The 20,734-nt window shown below is 40.3% G+C and overlaps 1 protein-coding gene across 1 annotated transcript in view; it reads left to right on the top strand.

Moving 5' to 3' along the window:
• The window catches only part of TRIP12 (thyroid hormone receptor interactor 12), a 114,215-nt gene that overhangs the window by 76,556 nt on the left and 16,925 nt on the right, over positions 1 to 20,734 (top strand). The window contains exons 19-32 of the mRNA XM_042780901.1: positions 944 to 1,172; positions 1,480 to 1,598; positions 4,001 to 4,208; positions 6,624 to 6,724; positions 6,963 to 7,137; positions 11,284 to 11,425; positions 12,378 to 12,569; positions 13,803 to 13,954; positions 15,502 to 15,659; positions 16,055 to 16,128; positions 16,210 to 16,409; positions 17,200 to 17,327; positions 18,680 to 18,831; positions 19,476 to 19,618. Coding sequence (XP_042636835.1) covers positions 944 to 1,172; positions 1,480 to 1,598; positions 4,001 to 4,208; positions 6,624 to 6,724; positions 6,963 to 7,137; positions 11,284 to 11,425; positions 12,378 to 12,569; positions 13,803 to 13,954; positions 15,502 to 15,659; positions 16,055 to 16,128; positions 16,210 to 16,409; positions 17,200 to 17,327; positions 18,680 to 18,831; positions 19,476 to 19,618 — 2,173 coding nt within the window. The remainder of the gene's footprint in view (positions 1 to 943; positions 1,173 to 1,479; positions 1,599 to 4,000; positions 4,209 to 6,623; positions 6,725 to 6,962; positions 7,138 to 11,283; positions 11,426 to 12,377; positions 12,570 to 13,802; positions 13,955 to 15,501; positions 15,660 to 16,054; positions 16,129 to 16,209; positions 16,410 to 17,199; positions 17,328 to 18,679; positions 18,832 to 19,475; positions 19,619 to 20,734) is intronic.

Here is a 20,734-nt window from a genome sequence, read left to right on the forward strand (position 1 = left end):
ATTAAAAAAATATATATATTATACTCTCTGGCCTGTGGTTCCAATCAGAATTGGCCCTGCAGTTTTTTTATCTGATCCTGTTATTTCTGTCCTGCCCATTAGAGTGATTCTTTCCAACCTCTTATTTTACACTTTCCCATCTAAAAGGAAAAATGGGTTACACTGATTGTATTTTTTTCCTTCAGATTACTGCCATCTGTCCCTCCCCTCAGTGATGTAGTTGTTTGCTTTTACAGCTGCAGTCTAGAGCAGGCATCAGCAAACTTTTTCTGAAGCGGGCCTAGTAGTGAATATGTTAGACTTTGGGGGCTGTCCCATCACTGGACTCAGCCTTGCCACTGTAGCCTGAAAGTAGTCCTGGGTGATAGGGGAACAAAGGTACAAGGCAGCATTGACTGCAGTGTCATTTTTAAGAACAGGTGATGGGCTGGATTTGGCCCTTGGTACCTGGGTTAGAGCTTACTTTTGTATCAGTTACCTTTTCCCTACAATAATCCTTTTCCGTACAGTCATCCGTGTAAGCAAAGTGACAGAATCTTATATACTTTACATAACTTCTCATCAAATCATCACCATGTATTTTTTCGCTCTCCTTCTTCCTTACCCCAGTGGTGCAGTTGGTCAGTAGTGATAATCCTTTTCCCCCACACTTGGTTGAATGTGTGTTCATAAACTAGGAGGTGCAGTATTGTGGTGCCTTGGTACTACCTTCAGCAGGACAGAATGATTGGTTGTTTTATGCCTGTCCAAATTTAGTTTGCTGCCTTTTAGCATTTATTTAAATTCTCGTGGATGGTCCTATTAGAGAAGTTAATTTATATTGCAACCAAAAACAATTTATAGCATTTCAGAAAATTACATTGGCTCTAATGCTCCATGTTGTTGACTTTCTTGAGTTTCTCAGGTCCGTCGTGTTTTAAGGATTCTCTATTTTCTGTTGCAGGTGGATACTCAGAGTTAAAGAAGGATGATGCTCGAGCACAGCTTATGAAAGAGGATCCGGAGCTGGCTAAGTCTTTTATTAAGACGTTATTTGGTGTTCTTTATGAAGTGTATAGTTCCTCAGCAGGACCTGCAGTCAGACATAAGTGCCTTAGAGCAATTCTTAGGATAATTTATTTTGCGGATGCTGAACTTCTGAAGGATGTCCTGAAAAATCATGCTGTTTCCAGGTGTGTGCATGAAAATCATTGTAATACTTTAGAAATTCAAGTCTCTGCAAGTCATTTCAGAAACCTCTAAAGTAGTATATAAAAGTCTGTATAAAAATATGTATTTGGAGTACCTTGAGGCTTGTTTTTTTGTCAATTTATATTTAAACATATAGCTTTGATAAATAATAAATACAGAAGAACAGGCAAAGTTTTTGTGTGATGGAGTGGTTTCACAAAATATTTTGTTCTCACAGTTAAAGTAGTATGGCCAAAAACAATTAACAAATTCAGACAATGTTTTATATATAAATACTTTCTTTTTCAGTCACATTGCTTCCATGCTGTCAAGCCAAGACCTGAAGATAGTAGTTGGAGCACTTCAGATGGCAGAAATCTTAATGCAGAAGTTACCTGATATTTTTAGTGTTTACTTCAGAAGAGAAGGTAATCTCATTTGTGGTCATACATTAATGGTCATTGTCTTAGTCTAAATAATATTTCAGTAGAAGTATGAGTAGCTTTAATCTACAGAACAAAAAAATAAGCTTCTTTTATGTAAGACAGGACATTTACTTATAGCTTCAATGCATATAGCGTGTGTCTTTTAATTATTCATTATCAGTTAATAAATACCCAGTAAGTTTCAGTGATTTGAGAACAATCATTGACTTTTTAAACAGGTAACATGGCACCATGAAGATGCTTTGAAAATGCCAGATTTCACTTTCTTTCCAAATGAATCATAGATGGAACATGTCTAATGTTAAGGTGATAGTTGTATGGACTCCCTTTTGTAGATAATGGAATATCTCAATTGAGTCATTTGAATTGGAAATCAGCCTAAGAGACCTGATACTTTTCCATTCTCAAAGACCTCACTGATGAAATTGTAGGGCTCATGCAGGTGCTGCACCCTGTTTAAGCCTGTCAAGATTATTACTAATTGATCAGGACATTCTGTCTCATCAACAGAAGTCTTTCCTTAGCTCTTCCTTCTTTGGGACTGCTTCAGCCTTCTGAGGATAGAGGATACAATACTGTTTTTCCTCAGTTAATCTTTAGTTTTATCCTCCATCTTATATAAACAGTCCTGCTGTACCTTCTGCATATTTTCCGTTCTTTTCCATGCCTTTTCTAATGATAGATTCCTATCTTTTTACATCTTGAAGTGCAGCAGACACACTACTTACTTTGAACAAGATGGGAAGAAGTTTTTCACCATTGAAAATTAGTTTGTTTCAATAATGATAGGGCTTTGTAAAAAATCCAACAGTACATGTTTATATGAAACAGAAAGCAAAATTTCTCTATTTTCCAGAGATACCTTTTGATACCAAATCAAGTACAAACACAGACGTTTTCTGTGCTTATACAGACATTTGGCTCATCCTCTTCTCTTTATTCTCAGATTATCTTAGATTTTGCATTCTGTATTTTGTTTTTGGTGTGTGTTTTCTGTTTGCTTTTCAATATTGCACTTTTCTGGTTTGGAAGTATATGAGAATGAATCTTTTTTCCTCAAGGTAGGTTTTCTTTTTCCATTGCCTTATAGTCGTCAGCTGTGCCATCAAATTGCATTTCCCACGCCCAGCTATTTTTGTAGCAATGCTTATGAAGCTTGTGGAGCAGTCTTCGTTGGTTCTGCTGCATTGCGTCTGTCTAGGTCCTCTTCCTGCAATCTTGCCTTCCTTTGAGAGTAGTAGGTTGATCCTCCTGTTGTACACTCTGGCTGCATGCATTTTCTCTCTCATAAGCAAATGACTTCTAATTTCTTGTAAGAAGTATCTTTCTCAGTAGTCAGTAAGTCCCCCGAGTGTGTTTGTCTTCTTCATGGCTGTATCTTTAGTCTTTTAACACAGTCTGGCATGTAATTATAAACATTTTAATTCATTCTGACATTTCTTTTCAGTGGTTTACTTTAAAAAAAAAAAAAAGATAAAAGCCCTGAACTATTCCACAGAACAAAAACGTGCACATATATATGAACATGCACTCAAATACACTCATCTACTCAGATTGGCATATAGTTTTATGTAGACAGGCACACACCTTTGGGTGAGTTTGATAGTTCTTAGCTACACTCCCTCATTTACAAACCGTCCCCCTCACCATCTGTGGATCCTAGTCCAGGTAAGGACCCCTCCCTGCCTTACACGTTTCTCTTAGCTCTCCTTATATACCTCCAAAGGAGCCCTGGTGGTGCAGTGCAGCTCAGCTCCTTTAACTGGAAGGTTGATGGTTCAAACCCACCAGCCACTCCTCAGGAAAAAGAAGTGGCAGTCTGCTTCTGTAAAAAGTACAGCCTTGGAAACCCTATAGGGCAGTTCTGTTCTGTAGGGTCGTTGTGATTCAGAATTAATGACAGTAGCTTTTTGGGGTTTTTATATACCCCTAACAGTGTAAAAATTACCACCGGTTGGTGAAACCTTGCATCCACCCCCACCCCCCCCGTGGCAGCTTTATTGTCATCTTGCCTCATTGTGATACCTGAAGTTAACCAATAATCCTAGTCCTCCCCCTCCCCCAAAGGGTTATCATACCACTATGTCACTATATTTCTGTAATTGATACTATTCTTACATGGGCATTTGATTTGTAACTTCACATAGGACTGGACTTGTAATCTTAATACATATTTTGTATTTTAAGATTCAAAGACATTCTGTGTAACTATTATTTCTTGACTTCGCATTTTCGTGTTGTTTTTCTGATTGGACTCAAGTTGAGAACTGGCTCCCAAGGGTTTTCCCCATTTGCCTGCTTTTTTTCAGTAGTTCTCTGAGTTGGTGTGTCTGCATTTAGGGTGTTGATTAACAGTGGCTCTTTCCGTCTCTGTTATTGTGAAGGTGTGATGCATCAGGTGAAACACTTAGCCGAGTCTGAGTCTCTGTTGACGAGCCCACCAAAGGCATGTACAAATGGATCTGGGACCTTGGGGTCTACCACGTCAGTCAGCAGTGGGACAGCCACCGCTGCCACTAATGCGGCGGCTGACTTGGGCTCCCCCAGCTTGCAGCACAGCCGAGACGATTCTCTAGATCTGAGCCCTCAAGGGTAAGTGGGAGTTTTCCTTTGATTTTTGTGCTTTTTGCCTGTATCTCTGCCTTGATACTTGAGACTCATACAGGAAATAGATAGTAAACTTTGAGGGGGTTAACATTTGTATTTTTGCATTGGTATTTTATTAGGTGCTTAATGGGAATGGAGAGAAAACCCAAGCTGTTTGGAAACTTGCACTTTTAGTCCACTTGTAGCAGCCACAAGAGATGGATGGTAGTCCCATGGGACAGACGAGGGTACTGAGGCTCAGGCAATAATAAACGACTCACATGGTGCCCCACACTTAACCTTACAGACGTAGAGTATGAGCCCTGGTTGGAGTTTTCTGTAATCCTGCGATTGCTATATATGGATTAGCTTCAAAACACCAGATTTTGATGTAGTGAAAATTGGGAAAACCAGAACTTTGGAATGTGAAGGAAAATGAAGAACACCTATTTCCCATTGCTCTTTAATTGGCAAATGGGAATGAATGCATTGCTCTTCATAAAGGAAGATGGGAATTTCTGTTCTCTCCTTCCACCTCATTGCCAGCTTTCAGTCTCCTGGTGTCGTGCTGCTGGGAATGCACCGGACCTTTGTATTGGTTCTCGGTTTGTTGTATTAGGAGCAAACTTCACTCAGCATTTTTATTTCTTGGGTGGTAGAAACTTAATGTTGCTGCACCAGACCTACTTCTGAAGTTCAGAATGTAATCAGTGGGATGCTCTTTTTTTGTACCTTCTAAGCCGGAAAGTAGGTTTGGCAAACATAGGAACATTCAGTTAAGTGGGCTCCAAATTTGAACCTCATAATCTGCAGGGTAGGAGCTCTGGTGGCGTAGTGCCCAAGGCATTTGACTACTGACCAAAAGGCTGGAGGTTCAAACCCACCAGCCACTCCTCAGAAGGAAGACTGGGCAATCTACTTCAGTAGAGATACCACCTCGGAAACCCAAGGAGGAGTTGCTCTGAGTCAGATCCGACTCGATGACGATGAATTTGTTTTTTGGTTTTAATCTGCCGGGTAGCGTGATCTTGCCAGGTGTGGGCCATCAACCTGATCTTCCAAGGGCCCAGCTGCTTTTGGTGCCCCCTGGTGGCAGTTGTTTGCTCTGACTTAAAAAGGAGTTTTAGTAAATGTGAGACTATAGGCTGGGACTTTTGGCACAGTGACTGCTATTTCAGGAAGCTGCTGGGTTTAGGTGGTACCTTATGTCATTAACCAAATGCTGAGCGATTGGGCCTGGGACCTACTCACTACGTTCCTGATCCTGACGTTGGATGTGTCTGTCCTTTTCCCTCCCAGCCTTGCCTCAGCTTCCTCCTAAGCCCCACACCAACTCCTGGCGACTGCAGTACCCTGAAGTTATTGCAAGGTTTTGCAATATATATAATTCAGAGTTATACCAGTCCTTTTGAGAGCAGGGACTGAACTTGATAGTTAACTCACTCATGTGTGCTTGGTCCACAGCATGAGCCTGACACATCCCAGTGCTCGGAGAATTCCAGTGAGTGTGGGGTCCCACAGACAGATGCATTATTGTGGAGCCACTTTAAGGAGAAGAGTTGATCATCAGTCTTAACAGTTGAGAATGCCAAAGGAAATGAAAAGAGAATCTTTTCAAATTTCTCAAATTTTGCTTGGGCTACAGCCCAGCTGAACCAGAAAATGTTTCCTCTTCCCCATCTTGTATAGTTTTGTGATTGTACAAATCTCTTGGTATTTCAAACTATTGAAATGTGTCTTTAAAAACAGTGATAATATCCCACAAAGGCTAAGTAAGCATGTTGTATTTCATATGTGGTGGTTATTCACAATACATGATTCCCAGTATCACTCACTAGATTATTTATAGATCATTTTTGTTTTTAAAAAAAGCCACAAAAATGTTGATAAATACATTTTATTTAGAATGTGATTGCCTTCACCACGTCATGACATTACTTTGGTGACGTATAAGCAGTTAGAAACACGTGGTAACAACATTAGCACTGGTGCAGGTACATTTTACTTGTTGCCATTTAGATCAGAGAAGAAACGAAATGCTCAGATTTACCATACTACTTTTTTTTTTGGCTGGTGGTTACTCAGCTCTTTTGTCATTAATTCTTTTTGGCATGTATTTGTTTATGTACCTTTCTGTATTTCATAATAAAATTTCTAGCATTCGCTATTTGGTTTTTATCCTCAGTAGTTTGATATAATAAGATACTTAGCTAGTTATTTTCTGAACTATGGTTTTTGTTACCACTTCGTCTCTAGAATGTGACTGACACAGAGTTGGCACCAAATGGTCACCAATGGGAAGTACCCTGTTAACAAAATACTATGTAGCTCATTGTTTCTGCTATTTTAACCTGCTTTCAATGAGGAATGGTAATGATGCAGTGGTAATTAAACTTACTACATTTCTTTTTCACATGACAGTCGGTTAAGTGATGTTCTAAAGAGAAAGCGACTGCCAAAACGAGGGCCAAGAAGGCCAAAGTACTCACCTCCCAGAGATGATGACAAAGTAGACAATCAAGGTAGTTCCTCTGATGAAAATGTGGGGTGGGGAGATGGGGCAAGGGGGCAATGAGAGCAGTTACAGGTTTGCCTTGTGAAAACTGCTGGTCACCATTGAAATGTGCCTACGTTTCCTAAATATCCAGTGTTCTTGTTTTTCAAGTAATTAATCTATTAAAAACAGGAATCTTAAAATTCAGGTGGTTTTCAGCATGTATGCTAAAACAGTGTAACTGCCCTTTTCTTTTTTTCTCGTAGCTAAGAGCCCCACCACTACTCAGTCACCTAAATCTTCTTTCTTGGCAAGCTTGAATCCAAAAACGTGGGGAAGGTTAAGCGCACAGTCCAACAGCAACAACATCGAACCAGCACGTACTGCAGGCGTCAGTGGTCTTGCCAGGGCTGCCTCCAAGGACACCATATCCAATAATAGGTAAAGTGGGGGACTTCATTACTTTTTTCTTGCCAGCTCAGGACACGTCACATGATTTCAGTCAGCACCCTTACTGTATGGAGGTGAAACCTGGATGTAGAACTTTGATTTATGCTCAGAAATGGATGAGTGCAAAGATAAGGTGGTTCTCGGGTCCTGAATCTGCTGTTGTTGGGTACCATCGAGTCAATTCCAACCCATGACAACCTATGTGACACAGTAGAACTGCTCCATAGTTTTCAACACTTACCTGTACAGAAGCAGATCACCAGGTCCCACAATGTTACTGGGTGGCTTGAAACCATCAACCTTTTGTTTAACATCTGAGTGCTTAACTGTTGTGCCAGCAGGACTCCTTAACTTCTGCCTTTTTCCCCCTAAATTCTACTCTTACATTTTAAAATTCTTGCATCGTTTCTGGCTATGGTCATATAGTTCAAAACCAGGCAAATTATGTTCTGAGTGGTGTTCTGGACAATGGAAAGCTACTGTATTTTTTGTTCACACTAACAGATTTTTTTTTTTTTAATTGTGATTTGAATGAAAGTCTACAGAGCAAATTAACTTCCATACAGCAGTTCATACACGTTGTCTCATGACATTGAGTACAATTTACCGCAATGCAACAGCGCCCCTCTCACTTCCTCCCGGTGGTTACCTCTTCCCTGTGTCCACCCCTCCATGTACTCTGCCCCCTGAGCTGTCTCCCTATGCACAAACAGCCCTTCTTTCTCCCATGATTGTTCTCTCCAAGGAGAGTATCTACCTCAGGTAAATGTTCAACTCATATGCCTGTCTTTTGTTTGGCTGGAAGCCACAGGTGTGGGTTCAGTTCCAGACCTGAAGGGCAGCTAGGGGCCATAGTCTCAGTGGTTCCACCAGGCTCTATTGGACCAGCAAAAGTAGTCCCCCTCCCCCCTCCAAATGATTCTGAGTTTTGTTCCACATTGTTCTCCCTCTCTATCCAAGATCACACTAACAGATTTTTATGATATGCTGCTTCTACCCATTGCAACAAGAACAAAGGGATACTATATAGTTTAAAATCAGGAAACGTGTGTGTCAGGGTTGTATCCTTTCACCATATCTTTCAGTCTGTATAAGCAAATAACCCAGGAGTGTGGGCTGTATGAAGAAGAGCACAGCAAAAGGATTGCAGGAAATGAACAACCTGCAATATGCAGGTAACACAATCTTGGTTGCTGAAAGGGAAGATGACTTGAATATCAAAAGCTATAGCCTTCAGTATGGATTACACCTCAACATAAAATGAAAATCCTTATAGCTGGACTAATAAGCAACATCATGGTAAACAGAGAAAAGATTGAAGTTGCCAAGGATCTCATTTTGCTTGAATCCACAATCAGCGCCCATGGAAACAGCAGTCAGGAAGTCAAATGATCTGTTGCATTGGGCACATCTACTGCAATGGACCTCTTTAAACTGTCAAAAGAAAAGATGTTTAGTTGAGGGCTAAAGTATGCCTGACACAAGCCATGGTATTATCATTTGGCTCATGTACATGTAAAAGCTGGACATTGAATAAGAAGATTATAGAAAAATAGATGCTTTTGAATTATGGTGTTGCTGTAGAATACTGAATATACCATGGACTGCCAGAATAACAAATCAGTCCTGGAGGAAGTACAGCCAGAAGGCTCCTTAGAAGTGAGATTGGTGAGACTTTGACTCACGTACTTTGGACATCATCACTTTCAGCAAGCAAAGTGGTGTCATCAGTGTATTGCAGTTTAATGATCCTTCTCCTCTTGACACCACGTTCTTCTTCATGTAGTCCAGCTTCTCAGATTACCTGCTCAGCATACAGATTGAACAAGTATGGTGAAAGGATACAACCCTGACGTATTTCCTTCTTGATTTTAAACCATGCAGTGTCCCCTTGTTCTGCTCTAACGACAGCTTCCTGATCTATGTACAGGTTCCTCGTGAGTACAGTCAAGTGTTCTGGAAAGCCCATTCTTCTCAATGTTACCCATAGTTTGTTATGAACCACACAATCAAATGCTTTTGAATAGTCAATAAAACACAAGTAAGCATCTTTCTGGTATTCTTTGCTTTGAGCCATGATCATATGACATCAACAATAATACCCTTTCCTGAAACCAGCTTGCATTTCTGGAAGCTCTCTGTCAATATACTGTTGGAAACATTTTTGAATTATCTTCAGCAAGAATGAAGAATACAGTCTGCAGTATAGATTACATCTCAATATAATGAAAACAAAAATCCTCACAACTGGGCCTATAAGTAGCATCACAATAAATGGAGAAAAGATTGAAGATGTCAAAGACTTCACATTGCTTGGTTCTCCAGTCGACACCAATGGAAGCAGCAGTAAGGACATCAGATGATATAGAGCACTGGGCAAATCATCTGTAAAGGACCTCTTTCAAGTGCTGAAGAGCAAAGAGGTCTCCTTGAGGACTAAGGTGTGCCTGACACAAGCTATAGTATTTTCAGTCACATATGCATGTGAGAGCTGGACAATGAATAAGGAAGACAGAAGAAGAGTTGATGCTTTTGGGATGTGTTGGCGAAGAATGCTGAAAGTACCATGGACTGCTGAAAGAACCAACAAATCTTATGTGGAGGAAGAACAGCCGGAATGTTCCTTGGAAGCAAGAATGGCCAGACTTTGTCTCACCTACTTTGGTCATGCTGTCAGAAGGGACCGTCCCCTGGAGGAGGATGTCATGCTTGGTAAGGTGGAGGGTCGACAGAAGAGGGGAATGCCCTCAACAAGATGGATTGACACGGTGGCAGCGGCGATGGGCTCAAGTATAGCAAGGATCATGGAGCTGGCGTGGGACCTGGCAGTGTTTCATTCTGCTGTGCACAGGGTTGCTATGAGTTGGAGACAACTCGATGGCACCTAACAACACCACCACCACTTTGGACATGTCTGTCAGGAGGCACCAGTCCCTAGAGAAGGATACCATGTTTAGTAAAGTAGAAGGTCAGTGAAAATAAGGACAACCCTCAATTAGACAGAGTGACACAGTGGCTTCAGCAGTGGGTTCAGATGTAGCAACAGTTGAGAGGATGGCCCAGGACTGGGCAGTGTTTCATTCTATTCTGTATGGAGTTGCTGTGAGTTGGAACCGACTCGACAGCACCTAACAACAACAGCCACCACCACCCGTTGAAATGGAACTTAAGCTTTTAGAGTAGAGCTGTTTTTTTAGAACTTGGAACTCTTATCACTAAACTGTTCCACAGCCATATGTAATCGTGAAATTAATTACTTTTAAAATAGTTGAATATTGTTTTGTGGGGGGGGGGGTTGTTTGTTTTGCTCTGGATATAGCATACCAACAAGAATGATTACTGATTACCTCTGTAAGTAAATAATAGAAAACAATCCACAAATGTCTTTGGGAAAATAAATAGGTTTTTTGGGTTAGATTGTTGGTTGATTGGTTTTCTCAATTTCACTGAGTAAAAATAATTCGGTAAATTATTTCTAGAGCCATTAGAACTTGTAATTTAAACTAGTAGTTTAATTTATCATAGTTTGTCAGTGTTAGGTACCTATTTATGACTAATAGTGTTTAACTTCAGCTCTCAGGAACAGTAAGGGACAATGTAGGTGTGTCTGTACTTTAGGAAACAAGGGAAACAGCGTTCAGGTGAATGCTTAGGAATCTGCTATCCTGTAGAGCCCTAAGAAGTTAGAGCATTTTGTTTATTGGTCATGTAATGACCTGCATGTATTCTAAGTAGCTGAGCATTTCTTTGGGTGCATCTTAGCCCATTTTCAAAATTAAACTTAATTTGGTTAATATGGATCTGAATCTGTTTTTGTCTGTGTAGTCTATTTGGAGGAGCTCTGGTAGCGTAGTGCCTAAGGCACTTGACTGCTAATCAGAAGGCTGGTGGTTCAAACCCACCAGCCACTCCTTGGAAGGAAGGTTGGGCAATCTTATTTCCATAGTGATATCACCTCAGATACCCAAAGGAAGGGGTCTGACTCATCAGCAAATAACAACAGCAGCAGTCTATATGGATCTTTAAGTATGGGCCCCAAAGCATTTTGCCTTGGATTGGAATCTTATAATTACCGCATCTTACAATTGAGATCCTGTCTCTGTTCTCTGAGATTTCAATATCTTACTCTTCTTGCAGAGAGAAAATCAAAGGTTGGATTAAGGAGCAGGCACATAAATTTGTCGAGCGTTATTTCAGTTCTGAGAATATGGACGGGAGCAATCCTGCACTGAACGTCCTGCAGAGACTTTGTGCTGCAACTGAACAACTCAACCTCCAGGTACAGTGTCCACACAGTGCGGTCTGCTCTTCCTTCCCTTTACAAGAACGAAAAGAAAAAACAAAAACGCACTGCTGTTGAGTCGTTTCTGACTCACAGCAACCCCGGTTGGGTTTCTGAGGCTGTCGGTCTTTATGGAAGTAGATCGCTCTGTCTTCCTTCCTTGGAACATCTGATGTGTTTGAACTGCTGACCTTCTGGTTAGCTTTCTAGTTTCCTGAGGGCTCTAAAGCTGCTCATGGATTAGGCTGTCAGTCGACCGGCTTTACCAAACATGTACCGTTGGCACAAGTGTTTCTTTAATTAGTCCCTCGACTGCTGTGGTTTGTAATGGTATGATTAAATGTGCTAGAAGTCTCATCTTTGACTTCTTCTTTCACCTCCCCTTTCTTGCCAAATGACTTTAGAAGTGTCTCCTGGTTTCTGAGTCCTTTCCATCCATACCTGTGACAGTTGATATGACACTCCTTAACCCTTCTCTCTTTGGGGCCTGATGGCAGTCGGGGGGGTGGAGCAGAAGTTAGCCAATAATAACCTTTTACATTCCATCTGATGGTTGGTTTTCTTACATCGTTACGGATTTTAGTCAGTTTTAAGAGTTAAGTGTTTTCAAAGAAAATGATCTATTTCGTCTAGATTTTCACTGTATTAATTTAAAGACACACCTCGTATTCTTGTTTTATCTTTGCTATCCTTTCTTACTTTTTTTTTTTTTTTTTTAAGAAAATGCCATTGGCTAAATGTGAATATTTTTCATTACTGTACTCTTAATGGATACTGTTTGCCCTCACAAAGTATCTACTGCTATTTACATTATATTCTATAGTAGATTATATTTCCAAAGGATCTACTAAGAATACCCTCTGCTCTTTTAAAGTGCTCAAGAGTATATTCACCTTCTCGTGAGGACATGCGAATTGTGCATTTTCTGAGTGCTGTTTCCATCTTCCAGGTGGACGGTGGAGCCGAGTGCCTTGTAGAAATCCGTAGCATCGTCTCAGAGTCGGATGTCTCATCATTTGAAATCCAGCACAGTGGGTTTGTGAAGCAGCTGTTGCTGTATTTGACATCTAAAAGCGAGAAGGATGCTGTGAGCAGAGAGATCAGATTAAAGAGATTCCTTCATGTATTTTTTGCTTCTCCAGTAAGTTGTCTAATAATGCTTTTGTGTGTCAGGATCACTGTTCACAAATGTGTGTATCTTCATCCCATTGATAATTTCTAGTAGCCATTGGTCAAGATTTTGAGGGAATGTTTCCAGCTTGCTTGTACACAGTTGGACTCTTTGGATAATTATCACGAAATTAGTAAGACAACAAAATGGTGATTTAATGAAACCCATCTCTTAGTCTCTGTGGTTGAATTATCATAGTCTTTTTTTCCCCTTACAAGACATAGTCTTTTATAGTAGCCTCCTGTCTGTCAAATGTTTTATTCTCAATGTTTGTTTCTAAACATTTTGCAGCTTGCAGTGTATTTTTAGAGAAAGTAAGGTCCCATAGCATAGCTGTAGGTGTAAGATAGAGTAGACATGTATGACATACACATTTGTTTTGTTCATAAAGCACGAGGCTGGAAACCACAGAATGGCTCCGCTTCTATCACCCACAGTGCGTGAAAGCAAAAGGGGAGCTGCTCTTGGACACCAGGACTTAGCAGTGCCCTTCTTATTTACAAATGCGTAAGAGAAGGCATCAAGGGGGGCTGCCTTGGATCGTCTGTGTAATAGGGCTAAGGCTGACTCTCCTGTGTGGTGGCAGAGCCACTCCTCCCAGACTTCCATTGTGGGAGCCATTTAGAACTGCTGCTTGCATCATTTTGGCATCATGTCTAGGCTACACAAAGCAGAGTTAATTATTGGAACTTGGTTAGATTAGTGACAGCCTTGGGTGTAGTTTTGTACCTTGTGTGAGATTATGTGCAGGTCTGTAATCTCTTATCTTAATCCCGTGGGGCTGAGTGTGTTTCAAGAGTTGTGAATGTCTATGCTGTGTGTTACCCAGTGTCCTGAGTATATGCTGCACAACATGCACATCATACATAGTAAATGCTTTCACAGCAAAACATGAACATTCTTACTAAAATCAGGTAAATGAAGCTGAAAAGAGCTTCATGTCCGTTTGAGTCAGGTTTTGCCATTTGATAATCTGTGTTTACAGAGTTTGTGGAGTAAGGGATGTAGACCTGTGCAAAAAGACTGTCTTTATTGAAATAATTTATTTGGAAGCATTGTTCCAACCAAAACCATCCTGGGAGATGAAAAGAAATAGGTTAATGCTTCCCTTTTATAAAACCACACCTAAATTAAATTTCCTTATGGAGGGGTGTTTTGTGTCCAAAAGGCCTTGTTTAACCTCTTGATTTATTTTGACTTCAGCTTCCTGGAGAAGAGCCCATTGGCAGAGTAGAGCCGGTGGGGAATGCACCTTTGTTGGCATTGGTTCACAAGATGAACAACTGCCTCAGCCAGATGGAGCAGTTTCCAGTCAAAGTGCATGACTTCCCCAGTGGAAATGGGACAGGCGGCAGGTAAGGACCGTGGCTTGGGTGCTCCCTTGCCATAGGCATCTGGTGCTTAACTGTTCTCAGGTAAAGTGGCAAGAGGCCTTAGACTCTCAGTTGGCCTAAAGAACTGTCAGTCAGTCTGCTATTGGGACTGAAGAAAATGAGGAGTCTTAGAGAGTGGACCGAATTCCATCTTTACCACACTGTTTTCAGAATATGTAACCCTGTGACTGCAGTAGCTGTTCGTAATAGTTTAATTCTTCTCAAATTCATATTCTTTATTATATAAAGCTTCTTGCAACAATTTTGTGAATATGGATAATACGATTATTTAAAGTTATGTATACATATCAATAGGGATATCACATTTGGGATAAGTGTTTATAACTTTGTATTTTGATGGCTTTTTTAACAAATAAGTTTACTTTGAAGTTGCACTGTTTTCATCAAAATTTCTCTGGTTCTCAATAATATAATAGTTTTGTAGGATTCATTGAAGTGCTACTGAAAGAATTAATTGTGAAAGTTCATTGTTGTGTTTTATGGAATGTTACAAGTTTTGTGGAATATTTTTGCTAGATACCTAGAAAATAAGAACTGAGGTTGGTTTTAAAATCCAAAATCTCAAGTATTTTTAAATGATTGACACTTCTTGATTGAATTAAAGCTATGCATTATTGAATAGACAAAGGAATTAGAGTGTTGACCAGGTGGTTGGTTGGTTTGTTCCCCAGCTTTGAAATTTAATGTGGAGTGTGCCATTCCATTTTGATCATTATACTCCTATTAGAAGTCCTATTTTCTGGAAATTTTTATGAATTAAGGGTTAATTTTCAGTACTGCTACACTGTGCTTGAGAAAACTAGGAAATGTCATTTTTGTCTAAGTTTATATAAAATATTTGTTGTTGTTGTTATGTGCCATCGAGTTGGACCCAACTCATAGCAACCCCTCCTTGTGTTTCTGAGGCATTATCACTATGGAAGTAGATTGCCCCATCTTCCTTCCGAGGAGTGGCAGGTGGATTTGAATCGCCAGCCTTCTGGTTAGCAGTCAAGTGCCTTAGGCACTATGCTACCAGAGCTCCCATATAAAATATATATGAAGTAATTTTGGAGCTCAATCTCTGAAAGTCACAGATAAGGATTTTGTTGGCTTTCAAACTGATACAATTTGAAAAGGGCAAAATACTGGCAAAGTGAGTCAGCTCAAGTGCTGCAGACCCTTGACGCCAGTGACTGGAGTCTCCACGCGAGGCCTTTCTGCTCCCTGGGAATCCCATTAGGGCAGTGACTGCACACTGACTTCATGTTTCCATACGTGTGTATAGACAAACATACACACACCTCTTGTTTCTTACTTTATTTATTTATTATTAACTGTTACTGGAATACTTGAGTTGCTGGCTTTACCGTTTATGTAACTGGTAAGTGCTTACTTTTATGCCTTAAGACAATGCTAGGTTTGTATTGTCTGTATTAGTAGCTTTTATTTGAATTAATGTGTATTTATTGTGACAATAATAGAATAACTTTTTTTTCACAAATTATCTTGAGCTTTTCTCTCAACAGAGGATCACAAGCTTTAAAATTTTTCAACACGCATCAGTTAAAATGTCAGCTGCAAAGACACCCAGATTGTGCAAACGTGAAGCAGTGGAAGGGTGGGCCTGTCAAGATTGACCCCTTGGCTTTGGTACAGGCTATCGAGAGATACCTTGTAGTTAGAGGTATTTGCCATGTATATTCTCTGTGTTCCTGTATGTGTAGTTAGTGGGTGTGTGAAATTAACATTAATATATACACAGACTCTCCAGGTTTTCCCTGTTTTATCCTGTTTCTGCTAAACTCAGAGTGCAAGGACTTGGGCTTCTTTCATTTATTTCACATCTTAAACTTAAGTATGATTTGAATGCTTAACTTGAGTAAGGAGTTCATTTATCTTGCTGGAATATGGTAGGAATGACACTTTGCATTTGACAGTTTTCTTTGGTCTTTCTGCTTCGTAGATCAGAATGTGATATGTATGTATTTTTTTCTGAGAATGTGCTAGTTTAACCAATAGGCCCAGCCTTTTCTGTTACCTAAAATTGCTAGGAGTTTAACAGCCTTCTTGTATCTTCAGGGTATGGAAGAGTAAGAGAAGATGATGAAGACAGTGATGATGATGGATCAGATGAGGAAATAGATGAGTCTCTGGTAAGATACTACTCATAGCATGTTGTAATGTATGAAGTTCAGGGCCTGTCGCTTAAATGGCTTTTGTTTTGCTTTATTCAGGCTGCTCAGTTCTTGAATTCAGGAAATGTAAGACACAGGCTACAGTTCTACATTGGCGAGCATTTGCTACCATATAACATGACTGTGTATCAGGCAGTACGGCAGTTCAGCATACAGGCTGAGGATGAAAGGGAGTCCACGGATGATGAAAGCAACCCCCTAGGAAGAGCTGGTATTTGGACAAAGACTCATACAATATGGCAAGTCTGGAAGGGTTTCTTCTGGTGTTTAATAGACTTTGATACTTTTCATATGCTTTGCAATTTATATTAAAGGTTGACTTGTGTAAGGACAAAAAAAAAAAACTCAACTGCCATCAAGTCGGATCGGACTCATAGTGACCCTTCCTTGGGTTTCCGAGGCGGTATCACTACGGAAGTAGATTGCCCAGTCTTCCTTCCAAGGAGTGGCTGGCGGTGTGCCACCAGAGCTCCCTGTGTAAGGACAGGAGCCCTAAATAATACTTTTTTTTTTTTTTTAACACCAGAAGCCACTTTTAAGTGTTAGATCATGTACATATACATATGCTTCTCCTTCTATCTGCTGGAAAACATGTACCCATGGCGGTGGACATCGTTCACATCTACTTGTCTGGACCCATTTCAAATCTTGCAGTAAGATAAAAATATCAGCCACCAGATGATCCATAGGTAGTGGGAGGTGTGACATCTCCAAGCCATTGAGGTGTTTGGATGCAGTTCCCTGCATTGTTTGTGAATGTCTTCTACTTTCACTTAAAGAGTACCCTTCTTCCCAGAACCACCTGAAGTGAGCTTCTTAGGTGGCCCCTCATAGGAAGGTGGTCTTCAGGTGGTCTGTTCTAGGAAGCAGTGCCACTGGTGATTTTCCCAAGTCGGCAACTAAGGCAAGAGAGGCTAGAGCCCAGAGCTCTCTTAATAACTGGTGTCTGTGGCTTGCATTGTCATTTTACAAAATAATCTCCAGTTTTCACATCTACTTAAGAGTTTGGATACTTTCCTGTCATTTTAGGTATAAACCCGTGAGAGAGGATGAAGAAAGTAATAAAGATTGTGTTGGTGGTAAAAGAGGAAGGGCCCAAACAGCTCCAACAAAAACTTCCCCTAGAAATGCAAAAAAACACGATGAGTTATGGCATGGTAAGTTGAGCAGGAAGAGGTAAGCATGTTCCTGTAGGTCAAGGGCAGTCATCTTCCTGTCGTTATGGTTTGAAAGGAGGATTCATATCTTACTTACTCACTGCTGTCAAGTCGGATCAGGATTCATATCTAGTAGTAAACTTTTTCAGTGTCATGTATAAAAAAGAAAGTACTACAAAACATTGGGCTGCTATTAATGCAGCTCTAGGCGTTAATGTCTAGAAAATGAGAAGTATCTACAACTCACTTTGCAAGGAAAATTGTCTCTTATTTCTAGTTATTTCATGTTTTCACAAAGGGTGAAACAGATTATATTTGTGGAGGCCATTATCTGTGGAAGAGACTTTAGCTCACTTAGGGTAGACTTGAAGTTGGGCTTTAATTTTCTTCCCCTTCATTACAATTGTGTAATAGAACAATTGTGGAAGGAAAAAAAGAAGTGATGGTAGCCCAGACTGTAATGACTACAGAAGGGAGTGGCCGCCTCCCAGTGAACAGACTTCCTTTATAGCACTTCTAGTCTAATTTTGCTCCTTTTTCTCCCCTCCTCCACCTTTTTTTAAAAATAATGAATGGTAGTGGGCCTTAAGAGTTAGGTTGTATTACCATTTCTCTCACAGAGATTTCCAATCATTATATCCGTTGATGAAATATTCCCCTCATCCACAGAGTAGGGGCATTAGAGTATTTTTTCCCCCTTAAAGTTAATAAACTCATTCTCTTTAAACAGCTCTTATTTTGTGATTGTTATTGTTATATTGTTGCTGTTTTTTTTAAAAAAAAAAAAGCCCTTTCATGAAGTGATGGTGCTGTGACTTTTAATTCCTTTGTTTGGTAAAAGTAAATGGCAATTGTTTCCATCTCTTAAACTTTAAAAAAAAACAAAAAACATTATGACTCAGTGAAATCTAAGAACAGAGGAATCACAGGTGCTACTCGGAAACTCTCAGAGCCTATCCCACCCTAAACCTTGGATTCAATAGCTACAGTCTCTTAGAGCAGATTCATAACTTTGAAAGTATTTGTCTATCTTGCATGGCTGTTTTAAGCTGGATCTTAACAATGAGTTAAATTTAAACATTTTTCTTTACTCTTCCCTCTGGCTATGTTATTGTTACCAGTTGTTTCTGGTATAAAGGAGAAGTGCAAATTAATCATTGGGAGGGGAAAGTGAGAGTTTTATAAGCATGTGAGAGAAATAAGGAAAAAAATGAAGTCCATGCTACGTATGTCCTGTTAATAGCCAGCATAAAATTGAACAACTTCTGGTCATTGTGTTAATGGACAATAGAGGACATTCTTGTTTGCCTTTGTAACTTTGATCAAAACTTACTTTGATCTTTGCCCTCCAGATGGAGTGTGCCCATCAGTATCCAATCCTTTAGAAGTATACCTCGTCCCCACACCACCTGAAAACATAACCTTTGAGGACCCATCTTTAGATGTGATCCTCCTCTTACGAGTTTTACACGCTGTCAGTCGATACTGGTATTACTTGTATGACGTGAGTAATGGTGCCATTTTATGCCGTTTTCTGGGTTCTGTTGTTTACAACCTGTTAGCTCATAGTCTGTCTGGCTTGTGATTGACGAATTTCGTGTTGCACTGGAAACAGAAAGAATGATTGTGCCACATCCCAGCCTGGGCAGATCCAGTGGACTCCTCTGTGGGGACTTCTCTCCCACTTCTCTGCTTGACCTGCATTCTGGGACTAAGTCTCTTGGCAGAGTTGTAAACTGTACTCTAACTCCATTTATTAAACATGGCTTTTTTTATTGTAGTTAAAATTCTTCAGGTCTGTATAACTTCAAGTTTGTCTGAGATAAGTATCAAGTAAAAAATTTCATGACATTTAAATGCAGCCTTTGATATTTGTATAAGAGTGTGCAGGAGCTGGCCTCACATAGAACAGCTGCCACATCAGTGAGTGAGCCAGTAGCTGTGGCCTATTGGGGGGAAAGGAGTGGCATTTAGATACGTATTAGAAATTAGAGTTGAGATACTCCTGTGAGAGCCTTCTCTATCAGCTAGACACCAGTATAAAATCAAGGTATCTGCATACAAAGCTGGTGATAAAGAGGAGATAGTGAATGTATTCCTAATGTTTTATTTCATGTGGATAACATTATTTTTTTTAACATTTTACAGAATGCATTGTGCAAGGAGATTATTCCAACTAGTGAATTTATTAACAGTAAATTGACAGCAAAAGCAAACAGGCAGCTTCAAGATCCTTTAGTCATCATGACAGGAAACATCCCAACATGGCTTACTGAGCTGGGAAAGACCTGGTAAGATGGCCACTGGGTAATGGGGACCTTGAGAGTATTGTCGTTGTGTGGGTCTTTATGTATTTTGTCACGAAAATGTAACCTTTAGTGAACCTAGTCAGATGTGTGGAACATCAGCTCATTTCACCCAAGCTTGCTCTCTAATAGTGTAACTGCAGCATCCCCACAGAGTGGTTGGGCTGGGGCCGGAAGCAGGTCGACTTGAAGATGTGTTTGTTCATCTGTGAAATAGGAATGAACACCAGGACGCTTGCCTGAGAAGGCTGTCACTTTCTGCTATTCTCAGATTGATTCTAAATCTGTAGATGGTCAGTCCCTGTGCCCATCTGGACCCAGACCTATATTCTCAGAAACTTGATTTGCACTGAGTAATACAGTAGCCACTAGCAATGTGAGATTATTCAGGTTGATTAATATTAAATAAAATTGAAAATCCAGTTTTACTGTCAAACTAGCCACATCCTCACATGATTACATATGGGATAGAATGGATGGAGACCATGAAAATCATCCCTAGATGTTCTCTTAGTGGTATGTCAAGAGCTATCAAAAGCGTGCATCAAGTAGCAGAAACAGGAAAACACCCTACTGCTGTTGAATCAATCCCTACTCATAGCAATCTTTCAGGGCAGTCTAAGTGCTCCATAGGGTATCCAAGGCTGTAAGTCTTTTACAGAAGCAGACTGCCACATCTTTCTCCCACAGGGTGGCTGATGAGTTTGAATGGGTGGGTGACCTTTTTGGTTAGCAGCCTAGCACTTTAACCATTGCACCCGCAGGGCCCCTTCATCAAGAAGCAGTAGGACCTGTATCACTAGGTTCGTTCTTTGAGAATCAGTAGCTGCGTCTTGGCTGTTTTGATTGACTTGCAGATGACAAAGCTGGAAGGGAAGTCATGAACAGTAAATCTTCATTACTTTTGTGTGATAGGGGCCTTGGCATCCTAATGAAGTGGTAGTCATGTTTTATAAAATTTAGCCTTTACCAGTCATGCTACAGGACCTCTAGTGGCATTGTGGTCAAAGCATTGGCTGCTAACCACACCAGCCACTCCATGGGAGAAAAAGGAAGCCATCTGCTTCTGTAGAGATTAACAGCCATGGAGACCCTGTGCAC

The sequence above is a fragment of the Orycteropus afer genome, unplaced genomic scaffold (assembly GCF_000298275.1).
Source record: "Orycteropus afer afer isolate SDZICR_OR568_19922 unplaced genomic scaffold, OryAfe1.0 scaffold00006, whole genome shotgun sequence".
NCBI lineage: Eukaryota > Metazoa > Chordata > Mammalia > Tubulidentata > Orycteropodidae > Orycteropus > Orycteropus afer.